Source organism: Aedes albopictus, chromosome 2, assembly GCF_035046485.1.
Source record: "Aedes albopictus strain Foshan chromosome 2, AalbF5, whole genome shotgun sequence".
In the NCBI taxonomy this organism is placed as follows: domain Eukaryota; kingdom Metazoa; phylum Arthropoda; class Insecta; order Diptera; family Culicidae; genus Aedes; species Aedes albopictus.
In genome coordinates, this window is record NC_085137.1 from 434,427,577 (window position 1) to 434,454,866 (window position 27,290).

At 41.6% G+C, this 27,290-nt stretch overlaps 1 protein-coding gene across 1 annotated transcript; it reads left to right on the forward strand.

The window, feature by feature from the left end:
- Positions 1-22,509: 22,509 nt before the first annotated feature.
- On the forward strand, positions 22,510-25,248 carry LOC109415747 (mitochondrial potassium channel ATP-binding subunit). The gene is made up of 3 exons (XM_019689688.3): positions 22,510-22,668; positions 22,817-23,317; positions 23,440-25,248. The coding sequence occupies exons 1-3, from the start codon at positions 22,619-22,621 to the stop codon at positions 25,073-25,075; spliced, it is 2,187 nt and encodes a 728-aa protein (XP_019545233.2). The 5' UTR covers positions 22,510-22,618; the 3' UTR covers positions 25,076-25,248.
- The last annotated feature ends 2,042 nt before the right edge of the window (positions 25,249-27,290 follow it).

Below are 27,290 nucleotides of genomic sequence, written 5' to 3' on the forward strand. Positions count from 1 at the left end.
CATGCCTTCATGGATCGGCTGAACACTAGCGGTATCCTCCTTCGCTCTTTCCCACATGTCGAAAAAATCGTACTGTGGGAAACTCAACTTCTGCAGAAGCTGTCTTGCATATGCGAGCCTACCTGCAAGACTCCGCTGCAGCTCCACATACTTCAGCGCAGCCTCGTTACTTTCCTTCTGCAGAAGTTCATTCAGCAGCTTCATCTTGGCCCGACTTTCCCGTGCCGCTATGGTGTTCCGGAGGCGACGAGCCTTTTCCTTCTCCGTTCGGTGTGGCCGTTCCGGGAACGATCGTGCCATCTTCGGATTATAGTTGACAGGAACAACCAGCTCCGTTCCGGGTGGAAGCGACAAGTGCGACATGCGTTCAGGCAATCGATCCACCCTTTTGCGGACCAATCGCTCTGACGACGTCGCTGATGATGCGTCCGAATTGGTGGTGCAACTTGCTGGCGAAGGTGATCGTACTACTGGTACCACTGGCACTAGTTCGTCATCTCTAGCGTACGGTCCCTCAACTATCCTTCGAATAACTGAATGCAAATTCTCCCGTTTTTTCTCACAAACTTCCTCGGTAATGAGGCAGCAATTTCTTGGAGAAATGTAGCGGCGAACTGTTGCAGCCATTGTATTTATTGTTCAGGAATTGTTTGACTAACTTTGAGTTAATCAAATGATCAAACGGTTATGATGAAGATCTGATTTTTCGGCTAGCTTTTATACTGCTTGAAGAGATCATAGGTATATTCGATAAAAACCTACCAATACGTGTGGAGTAAAGTACCCAGGCCGTGTAGGTACCCATGGGATTATTTTTGCCGATAAATGTACCCAACAGCTTGTTCTTATTAGATGTTTTGGTTCATGTGCAATGTCTGGGCACCTAAGTTAAATTTACATTTATAGTGCTCTGGCGTCTTAGAACATTTAAGAGATCTCAACAGTGTCATTTCTATGGCCTAATTCCTCAGCAATAGGAATCGTTCCTAACATCAAAATGTAAACGTGTAGCGTTGAAACCTGAATCACAACACCCCCTTAGGATTGGTAGTTTCTAGACAAAACTCAAACTATGAATGCAACTAATGCTGCGAACAAAAGGCAACCTGCCGGAAAAAAGTACGGTTACAAGATTGACTGATGGACCAACAATTCTGAAACCTCGTCATCCTGAAATCGGAAATTGTTATCCATTAGGGTAACAGGGCAAAATCCATGTTGTGTTATGTACACTCCCGATCAAAAGTTTGGGGCCACCCCCTCAAAAACATGTCATATTTTTAAACCCCTCCACCAATTAGCCAATAATGGCACAAATGTCCCAAATAGAGGATAACGTGCATCTGGAGCCGGCCTTCTAATAACCTAAATTTGCCAAATTTTCAAAAAAAAGTAATATAAACTTACGGCAGTGTCGCTGGACATTTGGGGTCACTATCGCAAAACATGGAAAAAAGATTTGTTGATTTGATATCTTTGTCATCTTTCATTCAATTTTAATTCTTCTTGGCTAATTTGAAACATAATTAATGGTAATTACTACATAGACATTGAACCACACATATTTGTTAAAATTTACATACTAAATCCACAGAGAACAGATATCCAAGTCCAAACTGAATTTTATGTAAGGAATATTTAATCGACAACACAGGTGGCAACATCGTGGCGCTGCAATCGGTTTAGCTTCCAATACAAATTTAATTCACCACTTGAAATGTTTCATTCCACCACTGATTGTGGCAATATATGGTGTTTGGCGGTGCAAGTGTTTACTTGGTGTATTGTTTTGCATCCTTACTCAAGTAAGGATTCAAATCCTTTCACAACTTTCTGAATGAAATTTGTTCTGCATGTCTGTTCTCTGTGCTAAATCTTAACGTATTGCCTCATTTTTTTTAAATGTGGTGAAATATGTTAACTTTACATCACATTTTTATATAAAAAATCGTTGAATACGTTAATTTAAAGACATCAAACGTAAATTTAGCTAATTATCTTTGAAATAAGCCAAAAATAATTAAAATTGAACTATAGATGACAAAGATATCATCAAATCACTTTTCCATGTTTTACGAAAATGACCTCAAACTTTTGACCGATGCATCATATTGAGGGGTGACCCCAAACTTTTGGTCGATGACATCAAGAGTTACTTTACTCAATAACTTTTTTTTTCTAGATTGTTTATCCAGGTTCGACAAAAACGTTGAATGGTAATAGAAAATAGGTTTTATTACTGTTCTTATCTTACTGTGCATTTATAGTGTTCCACTCTAGGTTCCACTATAAGATGTTCTGTTTCATTATACATTTGTAGTGTTTCATTTTAAATGTTCGTATCGGCCGCCTAAAAAAATAAGCCCTAAGTCACCCTAGTTTGGTCTATAGCTCTCACCAAAAAATCTTTCATAATATTCATAACAGGGACATATTTATTAGAAAAGAGTTAATATATTTTTAGCAAAGATAAATCATATTTTATTGTCTTATCTATGATATTTCAGTCATAAGTATAAGTTATAATATAAAAACAAGTTTATCAACATTTTTCATGCACACAGTTTTTTATTATGACTTTATATGCATCTTGGATTTAACATCACTTTCACATAGCACGCATTCCACTATAATTTCGTCTTTCGGCTGAAGACTCGAGGTATTGCCTTTCATATTTTTCCACATATCATAAAAATCGTTCTGTGGGTGATTTAACATCTGCTGCAACATTTCGGGCGAAAGCGACAAATTGGACATCCGTGCAGGCAGCCGATCCACCTTCTTGCAATCCAACCGGACGCAGTCTGAAGAAGTCGCTGATAATAAAATTTCAGATGAAGTGGCGCTGGACGCTGACGGCGAAGGTGATGGCATCGAGGCACTGCTGACGATTGAAGATTGAATTCCATTGTCCGTATCTTCATAGATGTAGCCTTTTTTCGACAAAATGTAACGGCGAACTAGAGCCATGATTTTGATAGTAGTTAGATGTTTCGATTCGCAGGAACAGTTGTGGTGTGATCTATTTCTGTTGGTTATTCTTATAATGCTCATAGGTAGACCTCAGAAGAACTATTAGGTAGGATAAAGCTGAGCAAGTAACAGCAGTAAGACGGTACATGTACCTATAGAGGATGTTTTGCCGATCGATGTACCTAGTGGGTAGCTCTCCCTTATGGCAGTTTGTATTTTCATTCCATGTATTTGACTATGTATCTGTTCATCATTTGAAAAACAAGTTTTCACAGTACCGCTATCATAATGAAATGAATCAAGGTGCTTAGAATTAAATATTTTTCATGTATTATTATATAAAAAATATAGATATGTTGTTAGATTTTTGCTACTAAGCTTAGTATTTTATAATGTGTTTGATAGTTTTGCTATTATTTGAAAACCAATCAACATATTTCAATGAAACTTTCACACAGTTATCTACGCATACTACTTCGAAACGCCTGAAAATTTTATGGCTTTATCTCCAAAGACAAAAAAGTTCTGACTAATTGTAGGAGATGCAATAATTAACAATATGCACTTTTAACAGTTTTGCATGGAAAACCTTCAAAAAAATTTTTGTTCTAGACCCCCGGATGGATGTTTCCACCGACCCAGCAAATTTAAGGGAATGACCCAAAGTATCACTGGGAAAATTTTCAGACTTACTTATTTTTTTATTATAAAGTTGTTCTACACAATACACCGTGGATGGAAAACATAGATACAAACCGCATAATTAGACGTGTTTACATAACATCAAAGTTGAATAAACTTTATGCCAAGCTTTATTGTGATTTTACTTCGAAGATGAATTCCAAGGGAATTTGCTTGAGCTGGTTGGGAATCGCCGTTAAATTTCAAGGGGCGTTTCAATGCGTTCTTGTAAAATTATAGACTTTTAAGTTAATGCTCTTATTACGTTAAACTACCTCTAGACTGATTCTCTGCAAAATAATATATCAAACACGCATTGAAAAGTTCAATGCTGAACTTTTAAACTAGAGTTTTCCATTCGACGGTTCTGATTCATCGTGTTCAGTTAGCAAATCCACGTACAGTAGACGTTCGCTCGGTGCAAACGGTTTAACTGCAATGCTTTTTAACTGCAAGTCCGCTAAGTGCAACAATTTTGCAGTTATCGCACCGCTATCTGTCAAAAACGAAACGTCAACAGAGTTGCGATGTTTTTCAGATGCACTACAGCTGCATTGCGATGTTTTCGAGTGCATTCTGGCTGCGTCCAACAGCAATTGACAACTGTTTGACGGCTGTCAGTCGTTGCAGTTAGCGAATTTCATTCGGTAACTGAAACGTAAACATGTTGCACTTATCGAACGTCTACTGTATACAATATTGACGGTTTCCCCCCTTATCGAACGCGACGATTTCAATCCGTCGCGGATGAAACCGTCGCCAGAGTCGTCGCAGCCAATCAGCAAGCGGGAGTCTGACGTTTCTCCTATCTCACTAACACAAACAGAAGCAGAAGTGGTGCTTGATTCGTTGCGATGATTCAGAAAAAAATCTTATCAGTGAGGACATGGAGTGCTTCGAAATGCGCGGCACAAGAGGCATACGCAGGACTGTCAGGATGGCCTCTATGGTCAAATGGCAGCGCGCGTGGGACAGTTCCACCAAAGGAAGGTGGACCTATAGGTTGATACCGAGGGTAGATAGTTGGATTAATAGGCGCCATGGGGAAGTCACATTCCACCTGACACAGGTCCTTACAGGTCATGGTTGCTTCCGACAGTATCTACACCGTTTCGGGCATGCGGATTCTCCCGAATGCCCAGTGTGCAATGGTTTAGAGGAAACGGCGGAACACGTTTTGTTCGTGTGCCCGCGTTTTCGCACAATGCGTGACCGCATGCTTGCCACATGCGGGGAGGACACAACTCCGGACAACTTGGTCCAGAGGATGTGTAGGGATGAGTTTGGCTGGAACGCCGTTTCAACGGCTATTACCCACATCGTCTGGGAGCTACAGAGGAGGTGGCGCGTGGACTCGGAGAATGGCTAGTCCAGATGCAGTACAAGAGGTGGTCCAGGGGTTCGGAGTCGGCTTCGTAGGTCATACCGGTGCCCTGCGGTCGAGATCGACCCTTACAACGATTAAGTGGCCGCGGAGAGGAAGTCCCGGTAGTGGTGCTGTCGTGGCGTCGGTCTACTGGGTTGGATCCGAGCCCGCGGTTGGAAAGGGGTCCCCGGCAAGGGTCGGGGTAGGTGAGATCCTGCTGTCTGCAACCTACGGGTGCATCTGATAGGGCCTGAAGGGTAGTGATACCCTTCCTTACGGGCAGGTCAGATCGGGTTGCACGTGAGCATCAGTTCTTGATGTCCGCTCAGCAGTAGGGCGCGGGCGGGGTTGACCCTGCCCGCCTTCCGAGGACAAAGGGAGTGGCGAGGACCACTCGGGAAACTGGCTAAGCGCCAGCATGCTACCGTGATGGACTCTCCAAAGCGAGTCATCGATGTTCGTTGCTGCAGGCTACGCAGCTAACCTTGTGGGTGCGATGTGCACTAGCCCCTCTGAAGCAATACCTTCTTGGTGGTTCCGGAGAGACGTAGGGTTTGGCGACCATAGGAATGGTTTAGTGGGTACGAGGAGAGAGTAGTCCTGGATTTTACTTTTGTTGTAGAAGACGGCCTGTCAGACCTACACTACCCTAACCTTCTGTTAGGGTGTCTGTTGAGCAGATTATCCCCCTATGGTTTAGAAGGAAAAAAAAAAAAAGAAATGCCGACTGGAAGTTGGCAGCGTGTTTTGTTATGAATGAAACATACAATAATTGGATGAATTTTATCAGATACTCTCTAAAACGCCTAACAGTATGCAGTTATGCAATGCGCGTACACCCATTCGTAACTCCACAGAGAACAGACATTCAAGTCTGTGCAGAAGCGTCCAGAGAAGCACAACTTACCTCGGAGGCGGTCGTCCAAAGAGTGTGACTATTCATTGCACGTGTCTTAAGCCTCCCCCAAGCCGACGCGACTGTCGCCGGCGACAGCGATTTTTCAGGTGAGTAAACATTTAAGCCAGGAAGCGCATTTTCAAAAGCACAACTTGGAAAAACCAAACACCGCCTTGAGCTGAAATTTTGAACGGTTGATCCACAGACAAACAGACGTAACTCTTAGAGGAAATTCATCAAATACTTTTGCCCGGTGTCATTTTCATGAGCACACTGCCACCTGTTGGTAGAACCGCGCGCAACACTGTCGGCCATGATGGATTTCGATTTGACGTTTTGCTGACACGCACACTACTTCACAAATTGCCTGTAATTTTCGTTTGCATCATTCAGCAACGTGTACACTGGCAAACGTCAAAGCGATCGAACACTAGCGCATCTGGTGGAACGATCGCGCAAATCAAATGAAATTTGAATTGATCGTTAAATGGATGTGCCAAGCCGTTTTGAAGAGTGTTACGTCTGTTTGTCTGTGGTTGATCACTTACTGAGTGTATATAATTGATTAAATTGTCAGCACGATTTGATATTTACTTTTTGTAATTTGTGCTTTTGAAAACGCGAGGATCGGCTTCAAAGTACCTTCGCCTGAAAAATCGCTGTCGCGGTCAAAAATCGCGTTGGTTTGGGGGAGCGGTAAGCACAACTTAAATACCTCGGAGGCGGTCGTCCAAAGAGTGTGACTATTCATCACGGAGAAAAATATTTGGTAAGTACAAACAAAATTTAGCATGATTCAACCAAATTTCAAGGTTGATTTTTGCACAAACAAAATCTTAGCTTCATTGAACTGGTGGCATTGGTTAAAGCAAATTAAAATCTTAGGTAACTGTTTTGAGGGTTCGATACTTCACGGAGAAAAATCAAGCTTATTTGAAGCAACCAAAATTTTAGTTGATGTTCAAAGTCTGATCTTGGTTACTTCAAGGTAAACAAATATTCATTGCCACGTTGGGGTTCCGTTTAGAACAAATGATTTTTTCAAATATTTTTAGCCTATGTGATTTTATTCTTTCAAAGCAATGTTTACTTAGATTCAAACTAAAAAAATACCTTATATCAACTGCCGGCCTGCTTGTTAATACCAAAATTTAGGTTGACAAAAATCTTCATCATTGGCAAATTCAAACTTGATCTCAGGTTGGAATGAATCAATTACCTCAGTAAAAATTATCTAAAAAATTGGTTGGGTGAAAACCAATCTAAAACATGGTTCGAAGCAAACTTAATCATTAGTTTGTTCATACCGCCAGCTGCGCCGCGTCAGCCGTACTCATCATACAATAGTCCCATTGTTGTCAATTTGCTGCTGCTTGGCTCCCTCTTGTTGGCGTTGATTTGGTGATTGAAAGTTAATTTGACTAGTGATCTGGACAAGTGTTTGCGGTCATTTCGCAGCTCGGATCATCCGAATTTCACGATCTCCGGAAGGCAAAGAGCCACATAAACCATCATCAGCATATGAGTAAGTTTTTTACTTCAAACATACTGTTTTTCCTTATTAGCAATGTATTTTTTTTGCCTTTCTCGTACACCAAAGTGTACTGAAAGGCTATATGTTCACTCAAAAAACGAATTTTCGATAGAAGGCTCGGAGGGTCAAGTCACATATACCAATCAACTCAGTTCGACGAATTGAGATGATGTCTGTATGTGTGTATGTGTGTATGTGTGTATGTGTGTATGTATGTCTGTGTACAAAAAAGGTCACTCACTTTTAAGGCACTTCCCATTGGCCGATTTTTCGGATTGTAGCTCGAATCGAACCGGAATTTTACCGCATTGTTTGCTATTTAAAATGGTTCAGATTGGTCAAGGCGTTCCGGAGTTAGGGACAATTTAGTGATCTGGACCACCATTTTTCACCCGAGCGACAGGTGTAATTTGGTTAAGCAGGCTCTTGGTGGATGACTACCGCGACGACGCGACGGCCGCCACAGCACACCACGAGAACGAGAGTAAGAGAGAATGTGAGAGAGACAACGACGACGAAAGAGCGGCGCTAACGTGCTACAACCTACAGAGGCAGAGGCGGTTCGGTGGTTCATCGATTATGGTTACGTTTACGTTGTACCCTGGGCGGCGGTCGTCAAAACCGTTCTCGAACACGCGTAGGTATGCCAGGGTATTTATTTACGCGCTTCAAGATTCTTATCTGGCTACTGTGGAAACGGGTAGCTTCAGATTCCGCCAGAACGCAAACATAAGATCTACGCAAACTGATTTAGAGAATTACAAAAGGCTAACATTATGAAGCAGCAAAAGACATATTCATTTCATACAGTTTCCATGCAGTTCATAATGGTTTTCAAAATATTACCTGATAATCGTGGTCTAAGCTTTTTTTATTAATAAAGAGCTCGAAATTCATAACGAACTACATGAGCAGTTCCACCACGTCGGAAGTTTAGCCACATGCCTGCAACAGCTGGTATAAATCAGTTCGGAAAGCCAAACCTGTAAAAGATACCTATATCCGTATGTATCTAGGACATTGGAAATTCTCGATACTTAACATAATTTCTGGCATTTCTCGGATTTTTAAGGTTTCAGAAGTTTTGAATTGTCGCGAATATTCAAAGAAATTTAAAGGAAATTCAAGCTGAGTAATTTAAGGAAACTAATATTCAAAATTACATTTTATTTAAACCACGTGGCAAATGCGATTCTAGTACATACAAATTCAGAGTCAAATTAAATTTAGATAAAAAAATAATTGGTCCTTGTATTCCTTTGATTGTCATACTAGGACAGTTTTAAATGTCATCATTACATTATATGAATTGATCACATTATATATATGATTCATCTATTGATCCGGTTCTAGCGATGGCTAGACCCACATTCAACGGCGGCCGCTGATTTGCTGCGTTAAAAAAAAATCTAATTCGTGCATCACTCTTACGAGAGGCGACTTCATGTGCAGCAAACTTAAAGTGATATCACAAGAGAACGTCCATAAATTTCGTCACGCGAATATTGCCGATTTTCAAACCCCGTTCCCCCTATGTCACACTTTTTGTATGAGAACTCTATAAAAATGCTCACACTTTCACACTTTGCTGAACCACCCCTCCCCATCAACGCGTGATGTATACGCTCCCCAAGAATTTTTTGCCATGTTCCCAAACGTGTATCTGGCGAACAGTCATCATGGAGCATCCATTAAGTACGTCACGCTTAAATTGGGAATGTACATCCCCACCCCCTCTTGCACGGGTTTTTCCTTGCGTTTTTACGTGACAAACTATCCCAAACCCCCCTCCCTCTGCAAACGTTACGTTTTTAATGGGTACTCCTTCATATAATTTTTCTTATAAGAGAAATAATGTTCTTATTGGCCGTTGGGTTTTAAGAGGTATTAAGAGAAAAATTTCTACTCAGTTACTGAGATGGACTTATTCCAAATTATTTTTTTTCCTGCTCAGTTTCAGTTAGAAGTGAGACAACTCATTGAGTTGTCTCAGTTTTAACTTAACGGAAATTAAGTAAGAAAACAAAAGTCTTTTCTATTTCTGATTAGGACCAACTCAGTGACTGAGTAGAAATTTACCTAGGTGTATGAATGTAGTAAGGCAATGGCACGTCAAGTAACGGTAAGTAATAACGCTAAGTTGCATACATCTGGGCGTTAAATTGGGTATAAAGTAAGACCAACTCATTGGCCAAGTGGAAATATTTCTGCATGAGTGCACGTTTTCATTTTCAAAAGCAAAGGCATAAGCCGAATGTTTTCTATTCCACAGGTTCGGCCCATCAGACGAAGTGGTATTTGTGATGTGATATTTCAGGCCAAACATTTCAATAGGTCCTATCTGCATTTGAGAGGCTCTCTTTGTTCACTTTCTCTTTCAATTATTGCAATGTAATGGTACACTTTTCAACTATTCTTACAGTACAAAACAAAAGACGATTGTTTCGACCATCGTTCAATGCAAGGAGACAATCATAAAACAAATAAACAGCTGAGATATTAACGAAAGAGAGGTAAACCAAAGAGAGCAGATAGGACCTTTAGACATGTTTGGCCTGATTTTTTAAAGTGGCGCAAGGCATTTTTTTTAATTTAAGGGTTATTTAAGGGTCATGCGCCAACAGGCATAACGGAGCCGAATTCAGTTAAAACTTTTTACAATTTCATGTTTTTGACTTATAAACTATGATAGTTTTGGCGGCTCCGTGGAAGAAGCCAAATTTGGGTTATCTTGACTAAACCCAAATTTGCGTCAAATAAGGCCTCCGCTGGGTGAAAATAACTTACCACACCACTGGGTGAAAAATTTTGCAGCAATTAAACGAGAACTACCTAGTGACCACTATCGGTGTTTGACGCAAATTTGAGTAATTCTACACAGCAAATAATTTTGTAATATCCAGGCGCGTAATTTCTGGCGACGTATCCAATTTCGGACGTAATTTCACTCGGTTACATCGTTTTCCAACAATTATCACACTCACCATGCACACCCTGGTTGGCACCGGAAAGTATCAACAAACCCATTCCAGCAGATACCTAGAAGCAGTATCATATTAATCACCATCCTTCTAACTCGGTGAAATAGCCGAGAGGTAAGGGATATGTCTCACAATCAACGGATCAGTGTACGAATCCATGCCAATATTTTACTTATATATGATTCAACTATAGATCCGGTTCTAGCGATTGCTAGACCCACTTTCAAGCTGCGGCGGCTAATTTGTTGCATGAAAATGATGTAATTGTTTACATCACTTTTACGACGCGACTGATGTGCAGCGAAAATGATGTGATATCACAAGAATTTTTTTGCTGTGTACGGAGGTGCGGGATTGCGAACTTAAACTTGGGTTGATTTGTAGTTCCGTGAGTAAACAAATCTGTGTACATTGTACACAAGCCTGTGTTGTTTCGTTTTAGGGTATAAGTGTCATACGCCAACAAATAACGTGATTTGGGTGTTGCATGCATCACGGCGTTTACTCGACGTTAGTGCTGCAGCTAATAACGCAATTAATGCACATTTGAAAAGTTCTGATTTTCGTCTGTGTTACTGCAGTCATAATTCAAATACACACAGTAAATCCGCCATAGCACTAAAATGTGACCTTCTCATAAATGCAAAATTTCCATACCACTCATGGAATGTGTAAGAGTTACATTTTCACAAAATCTGCTCATGCGTCCACAAAATCGTTAAAGTTGCATTTTTTTGTATGGCTACCTAGCTAGGTTTACTAGTGACCTTGGCGAACCATATAGCCACCCAGGTAACCACTAAGCACTGTTGTAAGCACTACAAAGGACATTTAACAGCTTTTCAGTGTCAATAAGCTCTGCACGAGATTTTCAAATGCATAAAGGCTTTGCAACCCATGAGCACTAGAGTAAACCGTATATAGGTATATAACGTTATCTTGTAGGGCTTGCAGGTCCTGTGCCTATAAGTCGGATAAGACAGCTGTCAGTGCTGTTGGACGGCTTGTCGTGCATGACATTTATGTCAATGGAAATAGATGCTAAACAAAACAAAACTAAAGAGGAAGGATGGGAGTAAAACTCAGTGGAAATTGTATCGCTAGCTGGTGGCAGCATTAGATTAAATGACTAGCAGCATCTAGGAGTTTCACCGAGGATGCATGAAATCTGCCTCAAGTATAACTAGCTGCCTGCGGTCTGAAACTGAAATGGAAGGAACTGCAATGGCGTGGGTGTTTCCTGCATTCCGAGCTTCTAACTAACAGCTAGGAGTTTCACCGAGGATTTTATTTTTCTGGTACCGTCATGGATTCCCCAGGAGATTCCCTTTAATAAATGAATCTGTGCTAATAAATAATGCATCCCACCTTGGTTCTCTCCTCCAACCGTTCATGGCTATTTTTGATTTTCAGATTGATTATGCAGGTTGAGACGAGAATTCCGCAAAATATCGTGTTTTCCCCGTGTTTTCCGACCGGATTTTTAATAAAATCAGGCAACATGTACGAAATTCGAAGAATCATGGAGTAAAGGCCATAAGTCTGATCTCCGCGGATGTTTTGTAAACGATTTGAGTTCATATTCGAAATATAAGCTATATGATAAGAATGAATTTCTGACAATAAAACAATGTTAACACAGATTCATCAGTTTATTTCCATATTATTTATTTGCAATTAAAAAAAAAACATGATCAGAAGAAAGAGGAGGGTTGGGAGGGATGAACTATCAAAGTAATTTCAACAAACTCTTTGTTTATTTTGAAATACTGTGTTTGTATGTTTTTAACCATCTTTTGTTAAATTGAAACTAAACAATTTTATTGAAATAACTAAAGTTTAAGTTTGTTTCCATAGCTGTCAAAACTGAATAACCAAAACAATGATAAATTTAAACAAAATGTGGTTGAATTAAAGTATCGAACCCTCAAAACAGTTACCTAAGATTTTAATTTGCTTTAACCAATGCCACCAGTTCAATGAAGCTAAGATTTTGTTTGTGCAAAAATCAACCTTGAAATTTGGTTGAATCATGCTAAATTTTGTTTGTACTTACCAAATATTTTTCTCCGTGTTTAATTCAACCAAATTTTGTTTAAATTTATCATTGTTTTGGTTATTCAGTTTTGACAGCTATGGAAACAAACTTAAACTTTAGTTATTTCAATAAAATTGTTTAGTTTCAATTTAACAAAAGATGGTTAAAAACATACAAACACAGTATTTCAAAATAAACAAAGAGTTTGTTGAAATTACTTTGATAGTTCATCCCTCCCAACCCTCCTCTTTCTTCTTATCATGTTTTTTTTTAACTGTAAATAAATAATATGGAAATAAACTGATGAATCTGTGTTAACATTGTTTTATTGTCAGAAATTCATTCTTATCATATAGCTTATATTTCGAATATGAACTCAAATCGTTTACAAAACATCCGCGGAGATCAGACTTATGGCCTTTACTCCATGATTCTTCGAATTTCGTACATGTTGCCTGATTTTATTAAAAATCCGGTCGGAAAACACGGGGAAAACACGATATTTTGCGGAATTCTCGTCTCAACCTGCATAATCAATCTGAAAAAAAAAAATACATTGCTAATAAGGAAAAACAGTATGTTTGAAGTAAAAAACTTACTCATATGCTGATGATAGTTTATGTGGCTCTTTGCCTTCCGGAGATCGTGAAATTCGGATGATCCGAGCTGCGAAATGACCGCAAATACTTGTCCAGATCACTAGTCAAATTAACTTTCAATCACCAAATCAACGCCAACAAGAGGGAGCCAAGCAGCAGCAAATTGACAACAATGGGACTATTGTATGATGAGTACGGCTGACGCGGCGCAGCTGGCGGTATGAACAAACAATAGAGTTAATAAACTATAGAGGACGAATGTCGCTGCTGTTCCCTTTGTTCTCGTTCGCAAACATGTCGGGTACCTATCTGTCAAACTGCATACTTTTTCGCTTTGACACTTATAGCCCGGCCTATCTCCGCCAGCAAGAGATGTTTCGGCAGCGACGTCAGCGACATTCTTCCTCTATAGTTTATTACCTCTATTGAACAAACTAATGATTAAGTTTGCTTCGAACCATGTTTTAGATTGGTTTTCACCCAACCAATTTTTTAGGTAATTTTTATTGAGGTAATTGATTCATTCCAACCTGAGATCAAGTTTGAATTTGCCAATGATGAAGATTTTTGTCAACCTAAATTTTGGTATTAACAAGCAGGCCGGCAGTTGATATAAGGTATTTTTTTAGTTTGAATCTAAGTAAACATTGCTTTGAAAGAATAAAATCACATAGGCTAAAAATACTTGAAAAAATCATTTGTTCTAAACGGAACCCCAACGTGGCAATGAATATTTGTTTACCTTGAAGTAACCAAGATCAGACTTTGAACATCAACTAAAATTTTGGTTGCTTCAAATAAGCTTGATTTTTCTCCGTGAACTTAATTCACCACTTCAAATGTTTCAATTCACTACTGACTGTGGCAATAGTGGTAATCACGTTCAATTGTATGCGTGCCTTTTTTGTAGATGTAGTCGTAAAACTGTGAGGAAAACATTTGCACTCCTACCTCGGATGTTAGTTTTATCATTATTTACCCGTTTTATCCAATTTGATTGGGTAATATTTGCATATGCAATCTGAATAGCCTTTGAATTAACGTGTATTTTTGTGTGAGGAAAAACTCGCGCTAGTGTTCGTGTGTTAAAATGTCTCTTATCTCTATTGAGATCTCCAAATGTTATCTCACGAAACCTATTGCAAGCCTATCCATATACGTGGGAACAAAAAATGTTGACAGAGTTCTTACAGTTTTTTATGCACGGGAAATTTGAACACAAATCACTACCACAGAGGCATTTGGATTGATCAATATGGTGTTTGGTGGCGTTAGTGTTGTCACCGTGTATAGGCTTGCAACCTTACAAGTGAAGTTTCAAATTCTTACACTAAATAATTTCTGAATGAAATTTGTTCTAGTCTGGATGTCTGTTCTCTGTGGTAATTCCACGTATACGTATTATAATTCCCAGTATTTATTTCGCCCCTAATCGACTACAACATCAACATTCCTATTTTGAGTAGATTTTGATCGAAAACAAAATACTTCATCCATTGCCAAACCCGAGTGTCTATGCAGATAAGGTAATATTTTTTTATGGCGAAGACACTCAAACGCTCGCAATACCTTATTTACCGTTGCTTTAAAATTGTAAGAAATCTACCATATGAAGAATAAATTTTAATTTCAAAGATATTTTGGTTATTTTGAAAGGGTATAAATGGTACCATTGAAAAATAGAACATTGACTTGTTCCATCAATCTTCTACATTCATTTTTTAACGTAAATTCAAAGGTATACAACATGCAAAATACATGCCTGACGATCATGCACATGAACCAAAACATCTAATAAGAACAAGCTGTTAGGTACATTTATCGGCAAAAATAACCCCATAGGTCACTACACGATCAGACTTACTCCACACGCATAGGTAGATTCATGTAGAATCTACCTATGTACCTATCTTCAAGCAGTATAAAAGCTAGACGAAAAATTAGATCTCCATCATAATCGTGTAATCGTTTGATTGACTCAAAGCTAGCCAAATAATACCTGCTCAATATACGCCATGGCTCCAACAGTTCACCGCTACATTTCTCGAAGCACTTGCTGCTCTATTACCGAGGATGTTTGTAAGCAAAAACGGAATAATTTGCATTCAGTTATTCGAAGGATCGTCGAGGGACCGGACGCTAAAAACAACGAACCAGCAGTACGATCACCTTCTCCAACACCTAGCACCACCAGTGCATCATCAGCGACTTCGTCAGAGCGATTGGTTCGCAAGAGGGTGGATCGACTGCCTGAACGGATGTCGCACTTGTCGCTTCCACCCGGAACGGAGCTGGTTGTTCCCGTCTGCTATAACCCGAAGATGGCACGATCGTTCCCGGAGCGGCCGAACCAAACGGAGAAGCAGAAGGCTCGTCGTCTCCGGAATACCATAGCGGCGCGAGAAAGTCGGGCCAAGATGAAGCTGTTGAATGAACTTCTGCAGAAGGAAAGTAACGAGGCTGAGCTGAAGTATGGGGAGCTGAAGCGAAGTCTCGCTACTAGAATGACTTATGCAAGACAACTTCTGCAGAAGTTGAGTTTCCCACAGTATGATTTTTACGACTTGTGGGAAAAGGCGAAGGAAGGTAACACCGGTGTTCAGCCGATTGATGAAGACATGGTTGAATGTGTCCTAGACGAAGGTTGTCTAGCAGATAAATGACAATCGTAGTATGTCCGAGGCGGAACTATGAAATTCAGTTTTATTATTTGTAATCCAAGTTCCTTAAAAATCAATAATGTTTAGCTGTTGTTCGACGAATATTGTAAAAATATGAATAAAATTTCAAATAATATGTTCAAAAATAAACATGTTCTTTTCGTTCAAATTCAGTTACTAAAAACTTCGAATATTCATGTGGCTTCACAGCGTTTTCGGTTCACTTGTGGTCTCAAAAATTCTTCTTATCTCTTCCAAGTTTTTCAGTTAGGTATATTCATACGTATCGTGTAGTTGGCGATTATCTAACTAGGAGGAAGAAGTTACACCGTTTCTATCTTAAGCTTTGCTGATTTTTTTTTATTTGTTGCTATAGCATTGCCAGCTTAACGTACGAATTGCGTACTTACTTTTAAGTCCTGGGCACCCACGGTGGTGCAGAAAGCCGAATTGAAAGATTTCCATCCTGGGCGATTGCCAGCCATCGCCTTGGCCAGGTCAAATTTCTGTCCACATGCTTGATTTCGTTGTGGAGGCTGCGCCGCCATGAGCCTCTAGGTCTGCGATGATGACACCATGAGGGGGTTCCAATCTAACGCTTGCTTGCAGATTTCGTTTCCGCCCCTGCGTAGAGTATGGCCGACCCACCTCCACTTTTGCTCCCGAATTTCTATCGCTTTCGGCTTCTGATGATTCATGATTTCGACGATGGAGCTCCACGTTGGAGATCCAATTGTGAGCTCACCATGCACGAATTATATACCGCAGGCATCTATTGATGAAGACCTTCAGCCGTTGAGTGTTCTCCACTGATACACACCAGGTTTCACTGGCGTATAGCAGCAAAGATTTCACGTTCGAGTTGAAAATTCGGATTTTGATGCGTAGACTAATCTGGTTGTTTTTTCATACATTTCTTAACCTTAAAAGGGATACCTGGGGTCCATTGGACCCCAGGCGCCTTTAAGAGCTCGTCTTTGATGAAACACACTCAGCGAGGTGACGAAACTGAGGCCATGAAGATATCCCTTTTAGGGTTAAACTCGCAAAGGCAGCCCTCGCCTTTTTAATCCATGCACCTAATCGATCTTGGTGCCACCATTTGGCTACCAAGACATTGGAAGCTTTCACCATTCTCCACTGATTGCCCAGCTACCGTAAAGCCACAGAGAACAGACATCCAGGCTAGAACAAATTTCATTCGGAAAGTTGTGTAAGGATTTGAATCTTTACTTGAGTAAGGTTGCAATCCAATACACGATGACAACACTAACGCCACCAAACACCATATTGCCACAGTCAGTGGTGAATTGAAACATTTCAAGTGGTGAATTAAATTAGTATGGGAGATTAACCGATTGCAGCGCCACGCTATTGCCACTTCTGTTGCCGATTTTAAATGGTCGTTAAATTCCTTACACAGTTTCGGAACTGGATTTGGATGTCTGTTCTCTGTGGTAAAGCTATTGACAAGATCATCGAGCTTGCTCTGCATAGCAGAGCGCAGTTGAGCTAGGAGAGCAACGTTATCAGTCAGTTCAAAGTAATTTAGGTTCTCCATGGTAATGGGCTGCCAAAGTAATCCACGATTTGGTTCACGGTCAATCGCACCTATCAGGATCTCGTCGATTACGATGAGGAACAGTAGCGGTGATAGGATAGGATACATCCTTGCCTCACTCCAGGAACGACCCGGATGGGATCGGACAAAACACCGTCGCACAGAGAACAGACATCCAGGCTAGAACAAATTTCATTCGGAAAGTTGTGTAAGGATTTGAATCTTTGCTTGAGTAAGGTTGCAAACCAATACACGATGACAACACTAACGCCACCAAACACCATATTGCCACAGTCAGTGGTGAATTGAAACATTTCATGTGGTGAATTAAATTAGTATGGGAAATTCACCGATTGCAGCGCCACGCTATTGCCACTTGTGTTGCCGATTTCAAATGGTCGTTAAATTCCTTACACAGTTTCGGAACTGGACTTGGATGTCTGTTCTCTGTGACCGTCGTGCAGTACTCTGCACGAAAATGCTCTGTACTGTGCTTCAATCAGGCCGATGATTTTCTCAGGGAGACCCTTGCGCCTGAGGGCTTCCTACATGTGTCCGTGATTGAGACGGTCGAAAAGTTTTTCGTAATCAATGAACACCAGGTAGAGAGACTCTTGGAATTCATTGATTTGCTCCAGCATGATACGGAGCCGGAGCGTGACATTATGGTCCACACAGGATCGTCCGGCACGGAATCCTGCTTGCTGCCGTCGAAGAGTTGCGTCAATCTTCTCCAGTATCCGGTTTAGGATCACTTTGCAGAGGACTTTGAGATCGATATACAGTATCATGATGCCCCGTCAGTTATTGCATACAGTCAGGTCACTCTTTTTGGGAACCTTTTCTAAGATGCCTTGCATCCAATCGACCGAGAATATCGCGGTTTCCCATATGTTGCAGAATAAAGGATCATTGAGGCCGACTTTTCTGCTACTCACCGCATCAAAACAAAAGCACAGAGAACAGACATCCAGGCTAGAACACAGAGAACAGACATCCAAGTCCAGTTCCGAAACTGTGTAAGGAATTTAACGGCCATTTTAAATCGTCAACACAAGTGGCAATAGCGTGGCGCTGCAATCGGTTAGTTTCCCATACTAATTTAATTCACCACTTGAAATGTTTCAATTCACCACTGACTGTGGCAATATGGTGTTTGGTGGCGTTAGTGTTGTCATCGTGTATTGGTTTGCAACCTTACTCAAGTAAAGATTCAAATCCTTACACAACTTTCCGATTGAAATTTGTTCTAGCCTGGATGTCTGTTCTCTGTGGCTAGAACAAATTTCATTCGGAAATTTGTGTAAGGATTTGAATCTTTACTTGAGTAAGGTTGCAAACCAATACACGATGACAACACTATCGCCACCAAACTATAGACACTATAGATTCCATAGATTCGCGGAGACATGGTTGAGCAATACGATTTTAGTGTGTTTTGCCGTGAATTTAGAGTGTACCGAGCGAATATGACGTCACGCAATCCACTGTCCTTATTGGAATCGTGACGTCATGCTCGTTTGGCTACACGAACTGACAGTTCGTTTGGCTACAGTTGTCTTCACCTCCGCGAGTCTATGGAATCTATAGTGTCTATACACCAAACACCATACACGCTAGTGGGTTAAGCCACTTTAGTTCGAAATGGGTATTAAAGTACTCATTAATGGGTATTTCCACAGAGAACAGACATCCAGGCTAGAACAAATTTCAATCGGAAAGTTGTGTAAGGATTTGAATCTTTACTTGAGTAAGGTTGCAAACCAATACACGATGACAACACTAACGCCACCAAACACCATATTGCCACAGTCAGTGGTGAATTGAAACATTTCAAGTGGTGAATTAAATTAGTATGGGAAACTAACCGATTGCAGCGCCACGCTATTGCCACTTGTGTTGACGATTTAAAATGGCCGTTAAATTCCTTACACAGTTTCGGAACTGGACTTGGATGTCTGTTCTCTGTGGTATTTCCGAACTAGCGTGTATAGCCACAGTCAGTGGTGAATTGAAACATTTCAAGTGGTGAATTAAATTAGTATGGGAAATTAACCGATTGCAGCGCCACGCCATTGCCACTTATGTTGCCGATTTCAAATGGCCGTTAAATTCCTTACACAGTTTTGGAACTGGACTTGGATGGCTGTTCTCTGTGACAAAAGCACCACCGTATATGGACGGTAACACAGTGACAGCAGTCGAGTTACGTCAAACACACAAGGCTACGGTAGCGCAATCTGTTCATTTCATAGCGGCCGTTTTAGTTATTCTTGTGATCCATTGATGCAGTAGTTGTGCTGATACTACGTGGTCAGCTTTGAGCATCTCGGATGATACGAACGGACGAACACAGTTCGCTAATCGGGGCGCAGTCAAGACCCAACCAGCGAATCCAGGCTGTACCACAGAGAACAGACATCCAAGTCCAGTTCCGAAACTGTGTAATACCCCGGACAGACATGTGATACGAGTGTGATTCCTGTACAACGGTACGCAGTGTCAAGAAAATTCTGACAAGAATGACTTGAACTGAGAGAATTTTCAGTATGGCACTCATTTCAAGCGCAATTGTACAGTGATTCTTGTATCACATGTGTGTCATAAGTATAAGGAATTTAACGGCCATTTGAAATCGGCAACACAAGTGGCAATAGCGTGGCGCTGCGATCGCCTTATTTCCCATACTAATTTAATTCACCACTTGAAATGTTTCAATTCACCACTGTCTGTGGCAATATGGTGTTCGGTGGCGTTAGTGTTGTCATCGTGTATTGGTTCGCAACCTTACTCAAGTAAAGATTCAAATCCTTACACAACCTTCCAAATGAAATTTGTTGTAGCCTGGACACAGAGAACAGACATCCAAGTGCAATCTGAATTGTGTGTAAAGAATTATTTCATCGGCAACACAAGTGGCAATCTGGTGGCGCTGCAATCGGCGAGTTTCTCATACTAATTTTATTCACCACTTGAAATGTTTCAATTCACCACTGACTGTGGCAATATGACGTTTGGCGGCGCTAGTGTTTTCGACGTATATTGGTTTGCAACCTTACTCAAGTAAGGATTCAAATCCTTACACAAGTTTCTGAACGAAATTTGTTCTACACGCTAAGAAAATGTTACTCTAAAATGAGTAAGATTCACACAAAACTGAGCTAAACTGGAACAGCTCAAAAAATGAGTAAATTGCATTTCCAGCGATAGCGCTGGCCCAAGTGCAAAAATCACACTGGTTCAAGCCGTATAATATTCTTCGCATCATCAAGAATATTATACGGCTTAAATTGATGAGATTTTCGCACTTGGGTCAGCGCTATCGCTGGAAAAAAAATTTACTCAATTTTGAGTTGTCCCACTTTAGCTCGAAAATGAGTGAATTTTCTGACCGTGTAGCCTGGATGTCTGTTCTCTGTGGCCTGGATGTCTGTTCTCTGCACGCTAAGGTCAGTTTACCCAAATATGGGTAAAGTTTACCCATAATCGCCGAAAAGTGCACATTCGCATTTTATGGGTAAATGCCCTTTACTCATAAATAGGTAACGACGCTTTACCCATATATGAGTAGATCCAATTTACCCATAAATGAGTTATTTTGCCATGTTTTGATTTGCATTGGAAATATTTAATTAAGATTGAGAATTAAAATATCTGTTGTCTTATAATACTTAATAAAAAATATAAACTACGGTAAAAATCACTTAATTTATTCAACATATAATTGGATACCAGTGCCACTAACTGTGCCCCACCCTAAGACGTTCAATAACTTTCAAAGCAATAGCTGGCACATTCCGGTCCGATGCTTGGTCCGATGTAATGCCTCGAAGTTCCACGGTTCCATCGTCATCTGTTGATTTCGCCTGCTTCTTTCCGGCGGTTCTTCCAGCTCGACTTCCAGATAGTTTCTCCCCTCAACCACATTGCTCAGTTTCGTCGTAGAAGCCTTTCCTTTTTCTCACTAGGTTCCAACTTATCACGGATTCTTCAACGGATTCTCGGCATACTTGTCGCTATTTGTGGCCACATACTGAAACTCCTCTTGTGTGGAAGAGACATAGACTTGGACATAGATGATTTGCCTGTGGGAGAAAATTTAATAACGGTGAGGTCGTGAGGTGCTCTTTTGTGAAGAATCATCACTAAACTTACCTTCCCATATATTGACAACACTTCTGTCGGTTCAAATATTCCTAGGCCAATTTCCCTGCGCTGAGAAAGCTGATGGTTTTGTCAAGAATATATTCCTGAGTCCGCAACGTATTTTTTTCACTATTCGCTATTGAGCACGATCGTCTATCGATAGAAAACTTGAAAATTAGTGGAGTCGGCAGTAGTCACTCTTTTTTTTCTATCGCGATGTTGCCAACAAGGAATATTTTTCATCCAAATATGGGTAAATCACTTTACCCAAATTTAGGTAATCTCTGTTTTCACATAATATGAGTAGACTTTACTGTTTTTTCTTAGTATATTTTACCCATAATATCCACTTATACGCGAGCGGTAATGGCGGCGGCGGGCACAAAAAACCGATTCGAATTCTGAAGTTTCGTGGGGATCGCAATCGGTTGGCGCCAACAAATGGTGGGTGAAGGGGTGAGGAGGAAAATGAAACTGTTTTGACTTTCCCCCAAGAAACGTCAAAATTCGAACCGGTAGGACATGCCCGCCGCCGCCATTACCACTCGCGGATGAGTGGATAGGTAATGCATATAAAACTCATATATGGGTAAATAAATTACCTATTTATGGGTAAACTGATCTTAGCGTGTGTGGCTATACCTATGCGATCGACCCCTGGCCCTGGGGCCCTGTTCGATTTCATGCTACGGATAGCTGTTTCTATCTCCTGATTCTAGCACTGATGGAGCTTCGGTGTTGACACGGTAACTGTCCAGACGTGTCTTTCAAGGACATCAGTATGCAATTGACTACTTTTATTTTTTAACTGAGCATAAAGTTAGCCGTTGTTGATTCGTATTCGCATAGTGTCGCCTGCACTCCCCCGGATTTATTCATTGTATTTTTTTTTAATTTTTAAATCTAATTAATTTAATTTTAATTTTTGAATTTAATCAGACGAAATGATTCAGTGTTAAAATAAAGAAAAGTTGAGGGGTTGAAATATTTCTCGCACACAACAACATCCACCTAATCCACAACTTGCACGCAAGTACGAAACATATCCAATTTGACAATCAGCTGTTTCTGGTTGAGTTGTCTTCGTCGCAGTTTCTTCTCTCCGCTTCGCTGCTGTTGGTGTTTTCAACTTTTCACTAAGGTGAAAATTCCTCAGTTAGTGGTTGAAATACACCCGAAAAATGTTAAAATTGTTACTATCGGGACCACGAACATGTAATTCGCTTCAGAGGTAAGAAATTCTGTTGGATTATTGCTTTCTTTTGCCCGATTAAAGTGATCCTTGTTCCGGACGAAAACTAACGTTGCATAACCTCAAATCAAATTAGCCGAGGAAAATGAGTCCGATTTTCAAGGTCAACTTTGTTTTTGTTTTGCAGCCAACAGCAGCGGAGCAATCTGCTGAAACAGTCTCTTCATACGTACGTGTTTCGCCGGAATGAACTACTGGACGCAGGCAAAAGTGCCCTTCGGCATCGCATTCGCTTGCAGGGGCAAAATTGGATGACGACGGGGGCCCACCAGCAGCAGCAGGTCGTTCGAACCGGAGAAAGAAGCTCAAAAGTGCTGCGATTGCTGCTGGGCGGAAGTGCTGTAAGTGTCACCATAGGATACCAATGCCGCCGGTGGTTTGTCCACTGCGAGGCTCCCGCCGTCGCCGTCAACAATCATCGCCTGTTGGGACAGAAGGCGGCGGGAGCTGGAGACGGAATTAAATTCGATTGGATGAAGTTCTGGAGCTACTTGAGGCCGCACCTGGTAAAGCTGATTGGAGCGATTATGGCGGCACTGGCGGTGGCCTACTTCAACATCCAGATTCCCAATATGCTGGGCGTGGTTGTGAACACGCTGTCCAAATATGCCAGAACGAATTTGAGCGAGTAAGTAACTACCTACTCTTTAAATATAAAACTACCTATTAGCTGAAGCTAATGCATAGTCGCAGAATGCTAAAGATCATGCCTACAACATTTAATAAGTTTCTAATAACTCTAATTTGCAGGATCGATACCTCAACGTTCCTGCAGGAAATGAAGCTGCCATCGCTGCGGCTGTTCGGCATGTACCTTGCCCAAGCCGGATTCACCTTCGTCTACATCCTGCTGTTGAGCCAAATCGGTGAGCAGATGGCTGCCCGGATCCGGCAGGACTTATTCCGGCAGATCATCATCCAGGATTTGGAGTTCTTCGACGAGAATCGAACGGGAGAGCTGGTCAACCGGTTGACCGCAGATGTGCAAGATTTCAAATCCAGCTTCAAGCAGTGCATCTCGCAAGGTTTGAGGTCATTTGCGCAGCTGATCGGCGGAGGGGTCTCGTTGTTCCTCATTTCGCCGCAGCTGGCTAGTATCGCTTTGGTATCGGTTCCGGCGGCGGTGGCGATGTTCTCGTTTCTCGGCAAGTCCCTGAGGGTGCTGAGTAAGAAGAGTCAGGCTCAATCGGAACGGGCCACTTCGGTGAGCGAAGAAGCGCTGTCTAATATTAGAACGGTACGGTCCAGTGCATGCGAGTTTGCCGAAGTGGAGCTGTTCCGACAGGAAACAGAGAAGGCGGCAGAGCTATCACAGCAGCTGGGCGTTGGAATTGCCGTGTTTCAGGCGCTGACTAATTTGTTCCTGAACGGAATGGTTCTTACGACGCTAGTCCTCGGAGGACATTTCATGTCAAACAACTCGATTAGTGCCGGAGATTTGATGGCGTTCCTAGTTGCTTCCCAAGGTGTTCAGCGCTCTCTTGCCCAAGGTTCCATTCTGCTGGGTTCTGTAATCCGTGGAATGACCGCCGGAACTCGGGTATTCGAGTATCTCTCGGTGCAACCCAAAGTAGATCTCAAGCTGGGACAAATCATTCCCGAGTCGGAGATTCGAGGTGAAATCCGATTCGAAAACGTGTCCTTCACATACCCCTCCCGACCCAATCATCCGGTTCTCAAGAACTTTTCGCTGGTTCTAAAACCGGGTCAAACTGTAGCTCTCGTTGGCGCCAGTGGATCCGGAAAATCAACCATTGCTTCCCTGTTGGAACGGTTTTACGAGCCGACTGGTGGTCGAATCACCATCGACGGTTATGAGCTCTCACAACTATCTCCCTATTGGCTCCGGGGCCACCTGATAGGGTTCATCGAGCAGCAACCAATCCTGTTCGGAACGTCCATCTACGAGAACATACGCTACGGCCGGCCGGATGCATCGCAAGCAGAAGTGCTGGAAGCGGCCAAGCTTTCCCAGTCGCACCAGTTTGTGGCCAAGTTGCCCGAAGGTTACCAAACACCAGTGGGCGAGCGGGGAATCCAGCTGAGCGGCGGCCAGCGTCAAAGGATAGCGATTGCACGGGCTTTGCTCAAACAGCCCTCGGTTCTGATCCTGGACGAGGCGACAAGTGCATTGGATGCTTCCAGCGAAGCTATCGTGCAGAAGGCGCTGGATGCAGCGGTGTTGGATAGGACCACCCTAGTCATTGCCCATCGATTGTCGACGATCCGGAACGCGGATGTAATTGTGGTGCTGGAAAAGGGTCGAATAGTGGAAATGGGCAATCATGACGAGTTGCTGCGAAAGAAGGGCTACTACTTTGAGCTGGTAAAGCAGCAGGAGCGTGAGCAACGGGAGGAGCAGCAGCAGCAGAGGGCATATGGATAAGGTAAGTGTCGTCTAGGGCGGGAATATAGGAATAATTTACTGAAGCAATCAGTATAAAATTGTTTAGGGGCTATGAAATTCACTGCGTTGCGATGATAGTTGCTTAGGTTTGTAGGAATTGAAAAGACAGAACCAATTATAGGAACACAATGTGGACGATCAAATCGATGAAATATGCGTGTGAATTATTTATAGAGAACATTCCTTGCCCCAAAATTGGAGGGTTAAAACATTACTAATAGTTCCTGAACAATTTTAATAACCCCTTCAGGTCAACACATATTAAACTAGGGTTCTAAGAAAATGCTTTTGGCACTCTGCTTCCTTTACTTCAATACAGAAGTAAGGAAATTTTTTGGCTTTTTTTAATAGCAATCTGTGTTATTTGAAGAGAAATTACTTACAAGAATGTTTTTAGTATTACACAGATACGCATATTTTCGTACAACCTTTAGTTAATCATATCACTTCCTATGGCTGCTAAATTCACGTTTTTCCCTGCCCTACTAACAAGTACTCCTCTTGAAACAACTGCGGGGATGCTGTTGATTCCACGGTTTTTAGTAGCATCGGTTGTCGAGCTAACATTCCTTCTCTTTTCCGATGACCGTAAGGACGTGGCCGGCACAGCTATTAATTTTCAAATGCTGCACTCCTGAATTTTGCGCATTGAGAATAATTCGCTAGTCCCAAGCATCATTCATTGGCTTTGCATGCAACTTCGATTGTTCTGATCAATCACGGAGGATATAGCAACTAGGGGCCATTCATAAACCACGTGGACTTCATGGGGGGAGGGGGGGGGGTCTAGCCAAAGTCTACGCTCCATACAAATTTCAATTTTTTTGTATGAATAAAAGTCTACGAGGGGGGAGGGGGGGTCTGAGATGGCCAAAATTTGGTCTACGTGGTTTATGAACAGCACCCTACGGCGTGTACGGTTATTTTACTTTGCATAATCGTGATCGTAAGTTCAATCCTCGCAGTCTACCCCTTAAAAGGTATGAACGCCGCCTCTTCCACGGCCCCACGGTCGATCTCGATGATGTCGATATCGTCCGCGAAGCCCAGGAGTATACACATGTAGAAATCATTCATCGATTTTTCTATTAAAAAGTAATTTTCTCACAGTATAGAGGCTTGCATCAAAAACATAACCTCATCGAATTCTCATACGATTTGTAAACATTGCCCTCAAATTTTTTTTGAGGGCAAGGACGGCTTTATGGACCGACGCCGAAGGAAAGAAAGAGAAGGAGACAATGATGACGTCAGCGTGCAAGCGCTCATATCGTATGAAAACTTAGCATGGCTGGCGCCAAAATATCTGGAGCAACATTTGAAAAGGGCCCAAGAGGTGTTGTGTCTTTTTTTCGAAAATGCTCCGTAGGGCCTAACAGCAGCCCGCCCACGCAAATGAGCACCGTTATCCGAAAGATCGATGTTTGCTCTATCTGATAACGGTCTTAGTTTGTGTGAATAAGCTGATGGGGGCTCAGGAGCGACGTTTGAAGTCCATATTTACCAATGCTTGTATGCCCTTTTGAAATGTTGCTCCAGATATAGTTTCTTCGATCGAGCTGAAAATTTGTATGGTTCGAAGTATGGTTGATATGAGACCAAAATCACAAACAAACAGAACTAACACTTCGAAAATGTTTCGATTTAAATCATACCCAAATAACCAGTAAGCATTTAAAATAGCATTCCTTCAGCATTATAGTAGCCCTTACGACAAGGCATTTAATGCTAATTGACCGTATATGCGCCTATAGTGCTATCCCACAGCAGGTTTTGGCAAAATAACGGGCTGTCTGAGTGCAGCACCTTCAGGAACGTCGTATCAAAATGTCAAAAAAAGCGTAACGCCTCGTCGAGCAAAACAAAACAAAACAAAAATAGATTTACGTCTGCTTCTCGCCCTCTCAGCGTTCCCGCTTCCTCGTCCTCGCACACTCCAGCTGATGTTAGGTGGTACTTTTTTGCATGATTTAGCAGTTATTGGTGTTTGAACATACGATCCGGAGATTACTCAATCACGTTTGCTGCTCCACGTTCCAGGCTATGCTACAGCTGTTCCGATGTCGTGCGCTGATTTTATCCCCAATATAAAGAATGATCTACAAGTTCCAAACCCCAAACACAGACAAACAGACGTAACACTTAGAACAAATTCCTTAAAAATTCATCGCCCAGTTACACTAGCACCAGCTGG

Coding starts and splice junctions, on each gene's coding strand:
- LOC109415747 (XM_019689688.3), top strand. CDS start 22,619: ATGTTAAAATTGTTACTATCGGGACCACGAACATGTAATTCGCTTCAG. Junction 22,669..22,816: donor ACATGTAATTCGCTTCAGAG/GTAAGAAATTCT, acceptor TTTGTTTTGCAG/CCAACAGCAGCGGAGCAATC. Junction 23,318..23,439: donor GCCAGAACGAATTTGAGCGA/GTAAGTAACTAC, acceptor TCTAATTTGCAG/GATCGATACCTCAACGTTCC.